Below are 16,250 nucleotides of genomic sequence, written 5' to 3'. Positions count from 1 at the left end.
CATGCAATCTGGTGTATATTTGACTTCCACAACCAATCTGGTTTGTATTGGACTGTCACAACCAATCTAGCATTTATTCATTATTGGGCTGTGGCAACCAGCAGGCATAGGCTATGGACTGTCGCAAGCAACCAATCTGGTGTTTACTGGGCTGTCAGTGTCACAACCAATCTGGTGTTTATTGGATTGTCAGTGTCACAACCAATCTGGTGTTCATGGACTGTTATAACCAACAACCAATCTGATATTTATTGGACTCTATTGGACAGAGTCACAACCAGGCTGGTGATGTCAGTCACAGCAGACGGCTCGAACATGTCGAACAAGAGCAGACGACATATCTTATCGATGCTCTTTTGTTTACACGGACTTTACCGATTGTTTCCGAACTTGACACGAAATCGAGTAACTCCAATCTTGACACTAGAGGCGCTGATTTCGTTCCCTTGATTCACTTCAGCGCCACCCGTGGGGTCGAATAGTATTAGGTTAGACAAGTAGTGAAAATAAACAAGGCCATGCTTTTACTTCCTGGTTTGAGAGTCTGTTTGAGAAACTTCAATAAATAGGTATTAAAAGTGTCATGAATGTCACGATCGGTACAAAATGTCTCTGAAAGCTTTGCTACAGAAGTTTCTTGATCAAGAGCAGCTATTTTCATCTGAAGATAATCCATTTCACGCTGAGTTCTTGGTAAGCTGTCGTCTGGATTTCCGGGTTTTTATATACTTCACTATGCGTACGTGTATACAGTGTATAGTTATCTACAGGGCGTGTCATAAAAAATCATTCTTATACTTCAAGTTCCAGATTGAGCCATCAAGAAGTAAGCAAAGTGATTTATTCCAAGGGAATTCCTAATGAGTTAGGCCCTATGTGTATTTTGATTCTATGATTTCAGGAGTTGCGTGATTTTAGCCGGCAGCTGAACTTGGTTGAGGGTTATGAAGCTTTGGCCGGAGCAACTGAAGAAAACATTAAAAAGAACAGATACAAAGACATACGACCATGTAAGAAACTCTTTCATTCAGCTCGTAAGGGCATTGTACTATTGCTCTTATGAAATTGGCTTTAACAATGTCAGCTTTCTTGATAATGAGAGACAGAACCAGGAAGTTTTCCTGGATGAAACTTGTGCTGCACCAGTTTACTTTTTACAGTCGGTGTATTGTGCGTGCCAGTCACCGATCCAATAGTTAACCGCGTGCAACGTTGCTTAACTTCCACTCTGGGGCCAACGCGCCAACCACTGGGCTGTAAAGGAATTCCCTCATGGCCGGCGGGTTAAGCCGTGCCATATACCTGGGGGGTACTATTCATCCTCAACTTGTTCTGATGACATCTGATATATTAGATATACAGTAGAACCTCCCTAAGCTGACATATATCCTGAAAAAGACCATTACCCTTGTGAAAATCTGGTAAAAAAGAATGTTTTTATTTACAGTTGATACGACTAGAGTGTGTCTGCCGATAATCCCAGGATTACCAGGGTCTGATTACATCAATGCGAATTTCATTCGGGTGAGAAAGGATCATTATTCTGGTGTTTTTGGATGGATAAATAGAGTGGCTGAAGGAATTAAAATTCCTGGCTCTTCACATTCCTTCAAATGAAACATAAAACTGAGATTCCTTCAATCTGGCTTCTAAGCCTGGGCAAGCACAAGACCCTCCCAATGAGAAACATGAGTAGCTTATGCTTATATGTCTCCACCTCTGGCTAAAGTCGGAGTCGTTAGGTCAACAAACCGCACTTGCACCTACACCATAGTGGCTCGTTAAAACGCTCATCCTGCCTTGGAGGAGGAATACTCCCGGGAGAATCACACCAACAAGTGCAGGACGGACGCTGAAGATGAAGAAGAGGGACAGACAATCAGGATTCTCCACAAGGCCATTCATCAGGGTAGCCCACCCTATCTTGGAAGAGCCACCCAACATACCTTCTTCTAGAATTTTGTAAAGGGTTTCTATAGAGCCACCCAAGCTTGACTTGCTGGCCACCCTACCTTGTATTGTACACTGGCAGCACTTCTTGATTATCAGTGATACTATCCTACCTTGAGGCAGCCCTGTGGCGAACACTGGACTATTGACCTTAGAACATGTCCAAGTTGATCCTATTTGAATGTATTATTTTCAGGGTCATCATGGTGGGGTAGCTTACATTGCCTCACAGGGACCCATGCCCCACACCGTCGATGACTTCTGGGCGATGCTGTGGAAGTATGAGATCAAAGTGGTCATCATGGCTTGTAATGAACGGGAGGGAGGGAAGGTATGTGTCAGTACTTGACCATTTTGAAATGGTTACACTTGGTGCACTCCCCTGAAATGAGTTTGAAGTAGCTCAATGTAGGCATCGAATTAACAAGTTATTGTAGCATCCATTTTAGAGCCATTTTGGCCTTGGGTACTGGAAAGTGTGAAAGAAGATTTGAGAGGGTACGAAGGCCATTTTGAAGGGACTGACTGCCATGGCAGTGGTGGCCTTGGTTAAATTCGAGCCCTGCCAATGCCCTGTTTGGTAGGACACCCTTGGGACTGACAAGTGCTGTCCTTAATGAAAAGGTGTCCTGATTAGAGATGTCAAATTGAATGGAAATAACCAATTCGGGACCATAACTAGTGTCCTTAACAGACAGGTTGTCCTTAATAGAGAGGTGTCCGCTAAGGGAGGTTCCACTGTATGTGTATCAGAAAACAGAGATTTGTTTACAAAAATTTGCATTTCAGGCAAAGTGCGAGAGATACTGGGCCTATAGTGGTGAGGAGAAGTCCTTCAGAGGAATCACTGTCAAACTGGTGAGTACGGCTTAAAAAACCTTTGTAATTATATGACACTGCATCATGATATTCTCTCAAATGAAGGCTCTGGACTGCCTTGTTGGGCCTCCTGACTTTCTCCAAGAAGAAGCCAAGTTGATAATGATATGGTTGTATTTTCTGCTTTTCGCTGACCCAGACCTGTTTTAAAGCACTTTACAACAACTGTCTCTGCCAGTCGTCGTTATGGGAAGCCCTCTGTGGCACTGTGGAAGAGCGTATAACCTGTGATGAAAAGGTCATGGGTTTGAGACTCGTCCAGTACCACTTGGTACATTCAAAATGCCTGAAATGCCCAGCATTCCGCGAAGATGACGTCACTGCAGCTGCTGCCCTCTATTTCCCCATCGCTGAATTACAGGCAATGTCGGACAAACATGCGGTTTCGTAATGGATTCAGGCTTTCTAACTAGGGCAGTTAGATTCAATCTGGCACATGTCTGAGTGTTGGAAATACCACATAATTGTTCTGAATATTTCTCTCTCTGACTCTATGGTATCATTCATGCTAAAAACAATGCAGGGTCAAAGATAATTGACTTTGAAATAAGCTCAAATGCGTAGAAATAAGTGTCGATGTCCGACTGTCACGTGACTAAAACGTCATCAATATCTTATGCAAATGACCTTGTGAGCTATAAATAGTAACGTCGCGGAGTGCTATTGTAGTGCAGTATGGGCACACCTTGGTTTCCACAGAAAGGCTTCTGGATTGGTGCGGGGAATGCATGCAAGCGCTCCGAGACACTGCATCTGTCTATCTTTGTCATTTAGAAAAAGGAGGAAAATATATGCGAAGACTTTTGCAAACGACACCTAGTGGCAAGGAAAGGAACTGAAGAACGCTGTCTACAGCAGTTTCACTACATTAATTGGCCTGACCATGGAGCCCCCGAGTCCTGCTCGTCATTACTAGAGATGGTGGCGAAAATGCGTGTGGATCAGCCTGGTGATTCGCCACCTATTGTGATCCACTGCAGGTATGTTAAACATGATGGTGTAGTCTGGTTTAAAGGGGATTTCGCACATCAACAATTCGGCCTACTTTTTCTATTTTCTCGAGCGGTGAAAATCTTTGTGCAGATTGTCGCATTGGCAAAGCCCTGCTTGGAGGCAAGGGACGACATTATGGCCTTATTGGGTTGTCCTGGATTACCCCCAAATCACCAACACGAGGACGACACTTGTAATAAAGCTTGCATCACGCTCAGTGTCCTGTAGTAGATAGACATGTGTCTATGTCTTTAAGCTTTGGTCATTTCAGTGCTGGTTGTGGCCGGACCGGAACAATTTGTGCTGTTGATTATGCTTGGAATGTCCTCAAGAGTGGGGTAAGTTATATTCATCTGGTAATGTAGGTTGTGGGCTGACTTAGAAAAAACACTTTTTAACCCTTGGCTTACATCAATTAATGACTAAAAATGCCATTTTTGGGGAGGGGCAGGGCACATAATATTGGGGATAAAGGGGCACAGTGGCGTTCCCTTCTAAATATGCCTTGACTACTCCAGTCTCATGTGGTGTATGTTTGTTTTCAGGCTCTCACCGAAGACTTCAACATCAAAAACATCATTTTGGAGATGAGAAAACAACGTCCGTCCATTGTACAGTCTAAGGTACAGTAAGGTTTTAGCGCTTAATGCATAAAGCAGGGGTTAAACAATGCCATAAAAGACCAACTTTTTTGCAAAAGACCATCTTTTTACACAAAAGACTGACTTTTCACTCAAAAGACCGACTTTTCACACAAAAGACTGACTTTTCACACAAAAGATCGACTTTTCACACAAAAGATCAACTTTTTACACAAAAGACTGACTTTTTGCACAAAAGACTGATGATTGGCAGGAAATCACAGCAAAACAGTAAAATAAGCCCAAATAAATGAAAGCAGGCTGTGTCCAAAATAATATAATTGGTGGCCTTGGTTCTGGATGCATTTTCTCATAAGGCATAAAATTGTGAAATTCTCTCGAAGAAGTCCCAGTATTACTGTTATGAAAACTTTATTTTCCTTTCAAGGATCAATACATTCTTGTTCACCAAGCAATCGCCGAGTTATTTGAGCGCCACCTTTCAATGATTAAAGATCACTTATACGAGAATGTAATGCTAGAAGGATCGGGAAGGCCAATTGTCGAGGTAGGTCAAGGTCATTAGGTTTGCATACCAAATTGCCCACTCTCACTAAAACTGAGGTCAAGGTCAATAGGCTTGCATACCAAATTGCCCACTCTCACTAAAACTGAGGTCAAGGTCAATAGGCTTGCATACCAAATTGCCCACTCTCACTAAAACTGAGGTCAAGGTCAATAGGCTTGCATACCAAATTGCCCACTCTCACTAAAACTGAGGTCAAGGTCAATAGGCTTGCATACCAAATTGCCCACTCTCACTAAAACTGAGGTCAAGGTCAATAGGCTTGCATACCAAATTGCCCACTCTCACTAAAACTGAGGTCAAGGTCAATAGGCTTGCATACCAAATTGCCCACTCTCACTAAAACTGAGGTCAAGGTCAATAGGCTTGCATACCAAATTGCCCACTCTCACTAAAACTGACGCGATGGATGCTTGTGATGGACAGTTGAGACAAAAATGTTGGCCAAAACCTCGGTTCCCCACCTAGGTTTTAGTCTGCATTTTAGCTCCACCGTTTTTGGGTAGAGAGCAAATACGTCTTTTTCAGTATCAATTCCTTAAGCGAAAGAGTAGCCAAATATATGTAAACATTGTTTGTATTGTACGCGCTGGTCACCAATGCAAAGGTTGACCGTGCTCAACGTTGCTTAACCTCCACTCTGGGGCCAACGTGCCAACCACTGGGCCATAAAGGAATTACCTCATAGCCGGCCGGTTAAGCCGTGCCATATACCTGGGGGTACTATACATTGTTCCCAAATGAAAGTATGGATCTACTGATAGAAGCTGTTGAGTGTTAACTTGTCTGTTTTTATCTGATTTCAGGATTCTATCTATGAAGACGTAGGGAGTATGAACAAGGATGAATGTATGTGTGACATATTGTTGGGTTATCACTTTCCCACTAAACGATATACAGTAATTTATTAGGGGTAGAGTAGATCATACACCACCTGTATAACTGCCTAAAAACTTTTGTAATGATATCTTATGAAATCATATAATGAGATCATAATATGAGATCATCATAGAGCAAATTGCAAAGTCACTATTGTATTTTTGTATTGTGTTTTGTTAATAATTGTTTCTCTTTCAAAAGTTGGCCTGAATTAAGTTTTTAGAAGGACAATCATTACCGTTGTTTGGCTTCTTGTCCTTTCTATTGTTTGTGCTCTGGTTTTGATGCATTTCCCGTTATTGATAATTTCAGCGTTTGAGGAAGACATCTATGTAAATGCTGACGAATTGCCGATCAAGTGTCTATCGTCTCCCACATCTGAGAAAATGATCCGGGAAACTATTGAAAACATGGTTACGGACGAAGACGATGAAACACCTGATAAAGTCTACTCAGTTTCGCGCGCCCTTAGTAAAATCAACGCGAAAACCCCGTCCGAGGAGAAGGTCAAAGTTTGTCCTGGACCTCCGGCGCTTCCGGTGAAAAAATCTAATCTGCCTGAGCAAAATGATGACAGGCGATCGGAACCCATTCTAAACAGTACAGCTGACAAACTCCCAGCTAAGCGGAAGTTTTCCTTTAGTTCGCTAAAGAAAAATGATCGAGGTAAAGCAGAGGTTGTTGACAATTTGGCAAATAGATCTAGTCAGGAGAATACTGCGGAGGAACGTAAAATAAATATGAATGAACTGAGACAAAAACTAGAGCAAACTGTAATAGCTGGACCGGTGATGGCACCAGCAAGTGGAAAAAAAAGGACTCTGGCTGGTGACAGAGTTTTTCGACAAAAGCCTGATAAACTGTCTCAAAAACTGGAACTTCCATTCAAGCCATCTCAAAAGCCACAGAAACCTGATAAACTTAATCCAAAACCAGATAAACCTACTCAAAAACCAGATAAACCTATCCAAAATCTCGAAAACTCAAACCTAAGTGTTGTCAAGGAACTACTGCAGCGGAAGCATGCCAGTTCAGATAGTTTAGATGGAGCCTCGAGGCCTGAGCCAGTGGCTAAGATTAGTCGTGGACACTCCGACAGCGATGTCAGTTCTGAACAACCGAAAGAAGACAGGAGGATCCCACTTCCTCTACCACGTGGAGATAAACCTCATGTCGTGCTATCGGAGAATTCTGAGTATTCTGAGCCGTATGAATTTATCAAAGGCGTAACAATGGATTTGCGGCGCTCCTATTCAGATACGGGAGAATTCGTGCTAGGCTCGCCACCTCGCGTAGTATCAGAGCAAGGGGTTAGTTGTAATGATGATGGGAATTCGGTAAAGAGACGGACGATCACGCACCCCAAGTGGATTGGGGACGATGATGCGTATGCCTACGTCGGAGGAGGACCAACTGGTAAGATTCTATCCAAAATGTTTTCTGCTTTTCCTCTTGAGTAACCTAATAATAGAAGGTCGCTTTTGGTGCACCTACTTTTCACTGTCATAACCCAGTAATATTGGGTTTTAAAGAGTCAATAGATCACGTATGGAATGTTTCGAAATACCGTTGACCTATGAGACACCAGTGAGATAAATTGCAACTGTCATATGCCATAGTATTGCAGCATGAAATATATCGTTGATTTGATCGTGTCATTCAATTGGGCAAACATCTTTGCGCCTAAAAAATTCAATCCTTGCAATAATTCATGCTCCCCTACATGTACATACAGGTTATAATCAGGAACTCGCACCAGACGGTTCTGATTCTGAAAATAATGCCCCGAATGACCAAGATTTGGTCGTCATACGACGCACCAAGCTCCTCCCCGAGTGGTTGGATGATGAAGACCCCTATGCAATATTAGGTGGTAAACCGCAGATAACTGATTCTGTCGGTGAGCACCACTTTCAACGTTATTGCGTGCATGCCTCGCTTTCTTTCGAGCTTATGCCGGGATGAGATTTATAAATTTTGTAAAATTTCTTGCATGAGAGCCCAAATTAGAGGAAAGGATAGGTCTTTTTGGTAATGGTGCCACGTGTATATAGGCTTAATATAGTATAACCTCGCTATTAAGAACACTCTTTGGACTGACAAGTGCTGTCCTTAATAGAGAGTTGTCTTGATTAGAGAGGTCAAATCGAATGGAAACAACCAATTTGGGACCAGAACGAGTGTCCTTAATAGAGAGGTTGTCCTTAATAGGGAAGTGTCCGCTGAGGAAGGTTCTACTGCATGTGATTAGCTTCAGTCTCCTGCTGCAGCTTGGTGCGTGCTAATTTTCCTGATGAGTGATCTTTTTTGGATCTGTTGAGGCTTATCAAGGACACAGGGTATCTGTCACGTGTGCGTACCGCCATTTTGGCTAGGACTTGAAACCTAAAAGCAATCAACACTCTTACAAAACAAAGTGGATGCCAATTTCAAAGGTGGGAGTCGGTTCTTTGTTTTCGAGAGAACAGCCTCCCAGCTTTTGAATGGGCATTCACTTTATTTTAACTCGCACCAGTCTACTGTTTCTTCTGCTCTCATGAATTAGGTGTCAATAAACTTCTTTCTATTTCTAATTCTATCGTCGGGGTGACCCATATGTGACCCTCCGCTAGTGGGTAATACATTCTCCTAACAAAAGTTTGAAAATTTCTAAAACCAATTTAAAGTCAAATTATACCATAACTCCTTTAAGACCTGAATTTTAGACTAACGATCTTTAATTTGATTTATTCATGTACAATTCCTTTACAATTCTGCAGGTGTTGAGGAAAAAGAAAAAGGGAAGACTGAAAGCGACAACTGCGTCTATTCAGTAAGTATATATTCGCATGGTCACAAATATTTCAAAAGGTTACCGGGAAACCTAAGCCATGTTCAGGGTGGACCCAGGGTTGAAAAGCAGTTGAATCCAGACACTATGCAGTGATTTTCAAGGCCCAGTAACCGACATTGCGGTAATTTTGAGAAAATCAGGGTTTTGTTTACACTTACTGGGTCTCACCAGGTAAAACAAATTAGGTCATGGTAACGAGAAAAAAAAAATCATTTTATAGATTCTGATGAATAGTCATTTTACATGAGATTACTATAAACCACCAAATGTATTTGCCGTTTTACTTGAGGCAATTGGCTAAAATTTCAGAACGAAAAAATACATTTTTCACCCAATTTTTATTTTAGCGGATCACAAATTCCACTGTAAAATGCTTTTTGCGATCGTTATTTTTGCGAATTAAGTTTATTTGCAAAATCAGCGAAAAATAAAACGTTCGCAGAATTTCAGTGGCTCACAGTATCAACGATTTGTCTTTGAAACAGGCAAAAGTCAAAAAAGCAGTGAGTTGAATTGATGCTTTGTTTCCAATATTGTATGCTGCTTTTGCACTGAAATAAACTAAGAGGAGTGTCTTGAGATAATGCTGAGTCAGCACTACAGTGCCCTGCAAATGAGCAATTTTTGTCACTGCGATTTGCGATTATAATCCCATGCAACAAAAATCACTTGTTAGCGATGGTTGTCGCAGTTGCTTATGACAAGCGGTGATCTCCATGACTGCTGATCCATATCAATTCCAGCGATACTGGATTATCTCACAGATGAGAGATCTTTTCACACCCCAACTAAGACCTGTGGTTCGAGGAGGGCTAAATGTGTCAAAAAAGGAAATGGTGGGTGTCCCATCCTTCACAGACTTTCTGTATGAGAAGGGATGTTCTGTGGTTTACTGGTGTCAGAAAATGTACACAGATGGTCTACAAACGATACCCATTTTCTCCTGTACAGTAAAACCTCTCTATTAAAGTCACCCTCGTTACTGACGAGTGCTGTCCTTTATAGAGAGGTATCTTGATAAGAGAGGTCAAATTGAATGAAAACTACCAATTTGGGACCAGTACTAGTGTCCTTAATCTAGAGAATGCCTTTATAGGGAGGCGTCGGTTAAGGGAGGTTCCACTGTATATCCAAAGTGCCATCTTAAGACTTCACAAGTGACGGCCCAGCCTCGCAAGACACAACTCTTTAAGAAGAAGCGAGTTGTAAATAGTTGTAACTTTCCCTTAAGGAATATATTTAGTTCTAATTTTTCCTATCTTTGGTTAAGACACAACGACAGCACAGAAAGCAGTTAATAGACTATGCTGTTTATAAGCTTGCTTCAGCTTCAGACAATGACACTTTTCCGTTCCAGGAGAATCCCCCTGACACCTCAGTCAACCCCCCTGCCCTCAGTTCCTCCGTAATAGACAGTGACCCAAGTAAATCAGTAGCAGTAGCAGGCACATACTCCTGTGAGGGTGATTCACCGGCCCCTAGCTTCAGTCCTCCAATTCAGCCAGATGAATACCCTTCTATAGATTCTGGGTTAGAAACAGAGTCAGAGCGTAACCTTGATAATCCCAAAAAAACTATCCGGTCGAGGTCCGAGCCATTTGAACAACCGCCAAAACTTTCAAAAATTCCAGACAGATCGTTCTCGTTGACACCAACGGTGGATAATGTTTATGAAGAGGTTGCGTTTGGGGATGGCCACTTTAACTTTGGAAAGACTAACGAGGAAAGTCTCCCCGACCTGCCAAAGAAGGGACAAAACTCAACGCTAGATATTCAAAGGGGCCAATTAGATTCGGTTCCTCCTGACTTACCTCCCAGGAGCCCCATTGATCCAGCTCCCCGTGTTGACGAATCAAGGTCTGCTGCAGCTGAACCCCAGCTTCCGGAACTCTCATCTACGACAACATCTTTAAATCAATCGCCGAATACTCAGCAAAGAAATACAACAAATCCATTTTTAGCAGCACTTAAAAGTCTGTCTCCGACGAAACAACTCGCGACCTTTTTCCCCTCCTTGGTGCAGGGTCCTGACCATCCTACTGATGAGTGTTCTTCCCCGCAGGTCCCTCATAAACCTCCCTCTATCCAGCCTCCAAATGGTGCTTCTGCCACCTGGCATGACCAAGACAGCGGAGAGGAAGACTTCCGACCGCCGGTGCCGACGAAATCGTTTGAGGAAGACCGACGTGTTGTACCAGCCAGGTCCATGCCGGAGATTCCCGATCTAGGTAAGGGGACTTCTCTAAAGCTCTGAGATTGAATAGATGCTGAGCTGTCAGTTGTGTGATACTCCCCATGGAGTTGAGCTTGAACCGGATGCAGTGTGATTCTTAGTTTGCCCACTAAGTGGCTTTTTCTGAAAAATTTAAAACTGGTCTAGCTCCCGTATCCTTTGGGCTATAATATCCTTTGAGCTAAGATGCCTTTATTTCTACTGTAGGTGCAGCTACTAAAGGTAAATCATGTACAATGCAAGTTTTTGATTTTAGTGCCCTTGGCACTAATTTTGTAGATTTCTCGGCGATGGCATAACCAATAATTGTGCCAGAGGTATCGATGCGTTTGTGGTGATGTCTAGTTGTGTTTAGTTGAATCAAAAATGAACTTTATTGTCCACAAATATGTGATCTCGCACTTTTGGAAATCGAATACAGAAGCTGGGTGCAGCTGAGTACAATGCTCATATGTACATGCCTCTTGCAAAAAGATATTAAAATGGCCACCTGTGGGGATCATGAGATTTTTGTGGTGCGGATCCGCTGAATGTGGTAATTTATGCATGTTGGATCATCGATTTATTCGCGCAGAAGGTGTCTATTGAGATTGAGGGATGTCTGTAAATAGCATGTTCATATATAATGTATCACGCTTGTTGCAGTGTTCATAGTGTATTGTGATTAGAATTCATGCATCATAGTCAGGCGGTGGTGGCCTCTGAGGTCACTAATACTGTTTTCTGACCTTTCTTATTGAAAGCATTAGTTGGCATTGTTGTGTTTTGAGGAGGGGTTGCTGTTATTTGTGGTCGGCTGGGTGCTATCCTCACTAGCATCTTCAGGCCTTTTCAGCATCAGTGATTGGATTTGGACAGGCGACTGAATACTATAGATCCATGCACTTGATTGGGACCAACGTTTACGAAAACGTCGCTTCTCGTCACGTTACAGTAATGTAAAATGCATGGTGACGTGACACGGCCAACACTTCGTCATGTAAACGTTGGTCCCAATCAAGTGCATGAATCTATAGTGTTGTCAAGATCACCAACTGGAGCAACACTGAACTTCCACCCAAGTGAATCAATGTCGCCAAGTGACTCGTTATTTATTTATTTTTGTACCTAATATTTTTCCAGGCAGGTCAAATGAACCGAGTGTGAAGGATACTCGTGGGGGAAAGTTCAAGTTTAGCTTTGCAACACTTAAGAGCAAGGTAGGAGCATAAATAAATCTTGATATATTTATGGTAGGTGTCAGATCTGATCAAAGTATTTCTTGTATATTTATGGTAGGTGTCAGATCTGATCAAAGTATTTCTTGTATATTTATGGTAGGTGTCAGATCTGATCAAATTATTTCTTGTATATTTATGGTAGGTGTCAGAGCTGATCAAATTATTTCTTGTATATTTATGGTAGGTGTCAGATCTGATCAAAGTATTTCTTATAAGCAATAAAGTTATAGTAAAGTCCTATTGGCCCATACCAAACATTTGTCAACAACTTCTTTTTAAGACTTTATTAACATTTCATCCAATATTCTTCTGTATATGGTCTGTTTTTGATTTTTGAAGATACTATTTTTTCAGTTTCAAGGTTCTTCAACGTTTGGTAAGTGTCCAAAGCTTTTGTGTGAATGATAGACGTTTAAAATTCATTACTTCTATTTGACATGGCTATCTACTTGCTTTAGACTTGTCGAAAAGCAACCTAATTTGAGCAGGGGGAATGCCTCTCCCCTCCCCGGAGAAAACGTAACCAAAAAATTTTTTTGACAAATACAAAAAAGATTGAGTGACATCTTGTTTGCTTGGAGAGCTTTACTAATAGATGGCTTGCTCTAGTATTATGAATAATTGTGAGACTTATATAGTGCTTAATCCAGCTGGTTTCAGTCGCTCAAAGCGCTTAACATTGTTACCCTAGCTATTAACCTGTACATTTGTGGGTCAAGCTCTACTCTCTGGGAGTATTTCAGTAGTAATATACATTATAACAGTATAACATTCGTCCTTTGCTAATCTTTAGATACCATATCCCTTAGAGGAGATGATTCGAAACTTGTGACGATACCTGAGTTTCTAGGTAGGTTCAGTGCTTTTAGACTTGCTGCTAACAATTTAAAAGAGACTCGGAGCTCTCACACATACCAACAGATTTCTATGACCATGCTTCAACAACTTCTTATGATAATCAATTTGCAGATGAATTGTTTGGAAGACATTGCTGTTGTCTCCAAAGTATTTCACATATTATGAATAAAAAGAAGCACATATTTCACTACATGAGTGAGTGCAAAGAATAGGAGTGTTTATTTTTGGACGAATACAGTCCAATACACAACATAGTTCCAGCCCATGTCAATTTCATCCACAAAAGGTTCTGTATTGTATTGAGCCACTAACAACTATTGCCACTTTCTGGCAATAAAGTACACAATAGATTTGCAGGCCATGTCCATTTCATCTGCAAAGGTACTGTTTTGCATTGGACCGCTAACTATTACTGCCACCTTATGGGACCGTATCATATGACGACATGGAGACCCTGGCTCAAGAGAAGTCCAGATTATAGAGGTGAAATCTGATGATTGTAATCTACTCCACCTATTAGAGAGTTGTCCTGCTTAGAGAGGTGACCCTATTAAGGGAGTTTCCGCTATAAATGATTTTTTGATATTTTCAGGCTATCCGAATAGAATAGACAAGCCGAAGGGGCCTCGCCGAGCTCCCTGGAGTACGGTGGGCTAACGGCCGCTGAATCTTCTGGAGATAGCCGCTCAATTGAAAATGTTGATGGGGTTATGTTCTTGATGGTGTGCAAGTCTGTTTGAAACCTTATTATCAAAACAATGGTGCCATCTTTTGGTTTTTTGGGTTGTTTTAAATCCTCATTGTGATTAGAGTAATCAAAGGCTGTGCAGTTCAAACCTACTAAACCTTTTAGTTTAAGATTGTACAGGTGAACGCTTTTATGAGGAGGAATATCTGTGTTGACAAACATAGAGATAAGTTGTTTGTTTCCTGATTGATTCTTGTTAGATATTAATGATATGTTGTCCTCCCTGTTGTCCTTGACAGCTCACGCTCAAATGAGAGCTGAATTGGTTGCCCTTCCATGATACCCAAGAGTGCCTTAGCATAAATTCTGTGATATTGTTATTTTTCATCCATCCAAGTGAAATACTGTGTTGACAGGTTTAAGCCAGTTGAGGAGTGCCAGAAGCCTTTTTGACCTGTAATGCACTTATGTGTAATAGGTGAGCCTCTCCTGCTTTAAGCTGTGTTGACAGGTTTAAGCCAGTTGAGAAGTGCCAGAAGCCTTTCTGACCTGTAATGCACCTATGTGTAATAGGTGCGCCTCTCCTGCTTTAAGCTGTGTCAACAGGTTTAAGCCAGTTGGTCGAGGGGCACCTGGTCAATAGACCTCTTTAACCAGTAATACACCTATGTGTGAGAGACTTGCATCTTGTGGCTTGTACCCATTGACACAGTATATTCAGAATATATTAAGAATCTTGTTCATAGGCCCATTTAGTTGGAGTTTTAGAAAGTAGATCAAATTACAGATTGACCTGTTATGATCATTTGGGATTTTACAAAGCAGTGGTGTGTTCGGAAGTAGAATTCTAATTTATTTTGCGAGTGATATTTATTGCTGCTATCTGTGACAATCATTGCTGTGATGAGCGATAAAAAGTCGTTTGTCTGCGAGTTGCTGGCTTTGATATTGATTGAGGTCACAGCAATTGTGAATTCTCGCACCTGCAATGACCAAATGAGAGATTATTGTCGCATGCGCTCATGATCACAAGTCACAGCGACAAAAATCGCTTGTTTGCTCAACAGGAACAAATGCTGGCAGAAATATTTTTGATTTGTGCAGCAGTTGTATTTAAGAATATTTGGTGCTCTTTTAATAGTATTTGCTGATTGTCCTGCACTCATGAATAATTTTTGTCTATCACATAGTTTTATGTCTTGCACAGAGTAATGCTCCTTATTAACAAAAATATTGTATCCTTCTACAACTTTGTTGAGGGGGACTATAGGCATGGGCTGGCGGGTCAAAGCAGTCGTCCTCATGGACTAGCATGCAAAGTTTGAGGGGACTGGGCTGTGTTTGATATACTCCTTGTACAAGCGTGAACAGTGTCAATTTATTGTGTTGTGGGAGAGACCCCTATTGGTGACACTGTGTAACTTAATCTGACCTACGTAGCTCATGCCTATAGAGTTCCTTTAAGAGTAGTGACACTGTTATTGTACAGCACTTTGTGACAGCCCGCTCCCAGTGTAAAGTGCTCTATTAAAGGAGGCGTGGCTCAATATGTGCTGGGCTGGAGTATGTGTAGTTTGCAGAGTTCCTGTATGGTGGATGACTTTGGGATCATAAAATGTACACAGGCATACTACAAACGGTGCACATTTTCAGATGTATATCTGTAACGCTCTCTACACAATAACAATGTAACTATCACCAGTGATGAATGCCTCCTGGCAATATCTTGAAACTGCTCCCTTCAAGCTGCCAGCTATTGCTATACTCGAGCCAAACCAATGGTAGTATTATATAATGTTCGAAGATACTTTTATGTGATATATATTTATCCTGGTGCGAATTTCTAATGCTCGGGCGAGGAAAGGTTCGTTGTTTTTTTTGGCATTGAGGCTTTAGGTTCATCCGTCACTTGACTGATATTCGGACAGACCTGACATTGAATCATGGGATGGCTCTCTCTCAGATACCATTGGCTGGTTCCAATATATTATGCAAAACATCAGAGTTGAAGGTCACAGAGTTTACATTCACTGCTGTTTTAGTCCACCAGACCAAAATGAGTTCGATATAGAAAACGTCTGTTGTTCGCACAACCACGGATGAAAAATAAACAATTGTGGAGTATAACGTGTATTAAGAACTGGTTATTTCATATCCAAGAAACTTCCTGGTGAGCTTAGTTATGTCTGATTAGACTCCTGCTGGTGATCATCACATCATATTTATCATATTGTATAATATATTCATCTTGATCTTTTTCTGAGGATCCATGTGCTTTTTACTTCAGAATCTGAATGAGACAAAGGTTATATTCTTATATTTTATTATTCGGGAATAAATTTAATTCAAATCAAGACGCTTGGTTTTCTTTCTTTGTGATTGAGAGGAATGAGTTACTGCGGCATTGTATCGGAGCACAACCAAAACACCTATAATAATAATATAGTGGAGGACATCCCCTGTCACAAACAAACACCAATATGGCAGCGAATACATGCTGTCGAAACATTCTGCAGTCAATATCTGATTGGCTATTTTGTCCCACTCTCA

At 41.4% G+C, this 16,250-nt stretch overlaps 1 protein-coding gene across 9 annotated transcripts; it reads left to right on the top strand.

Annotated features, from left to right (window-relative positions):
• The first annotated feature begins 500 nt into the window (after nt 1–500).
• On the top strand, nt 501–16,054 carry LOC135490754 (tyrosine-protein phosphatase non-receptor type 12-like). Of its 9 annotated transcripts, XM_064776211.1 has the most exons (19): nt 501–693; nt 902–1,010; nt 1,448–1,524; nt 2,147–2,281; nt 2,740–2,808; nt 3,604–3,809; nt 4,094–4,160; nt 4,368–4,445; nt 4,852–4,971; nt 5,796–5,838; nt 6,181–7,284; nt 7,604–7,768; nt 8,628–8,680; nt 9,187–9,204; nt 10,764–10,929; nt 12,057–12,133; nt 12,509–12,530; nt 12,948–13,004; nt 13,605–16,054. In XM_064776211.1, the coding sequence occupies exons 1-19, from the start codon at nt 607–609 to the stop codon at nt 13,667–13,669; spliced, it is 2,718 nt and encodes a 905-aa protein (XP_064632281.1). In that variant the 5' UTR covers nt 501–606; the 3' UTR covers nt 13,670–16,054. The 9 variants fall into 9 exon arrangements, with proteins under 9 accessions (XP_064632281.1, XP_064632283.1, XP_064632282.1 ...); XM_064776213.1 differs by lacking the exon at nt 7,604–7,768; XM_064776212.1 differs by lacking the exon at nt 9,187–9,204.
• Nucleotides 16,055–16,250: the final 196 nt, after the last annotated feature.

This window comes from Lineus longissimus, chromosome 7 (genome assembly GCF_910592395.1).
Source record: "Lineus longissimus chromosome 7, tnLinLong1.2, whole genome shotgun sequence".
In the NCBI taxonomy this organism is placed as follows: Eukaryota; Metazoa; Nemertea; class Pilidiophora; order Heteronemertea; family Lineidae; genus Lineus; species Lineus longissimus.
The sequence above is the reverse complement of the archived record's forward strand: the minus strand, read 5'-3'. Positions and strand labels throughout refer to the sequence as shown.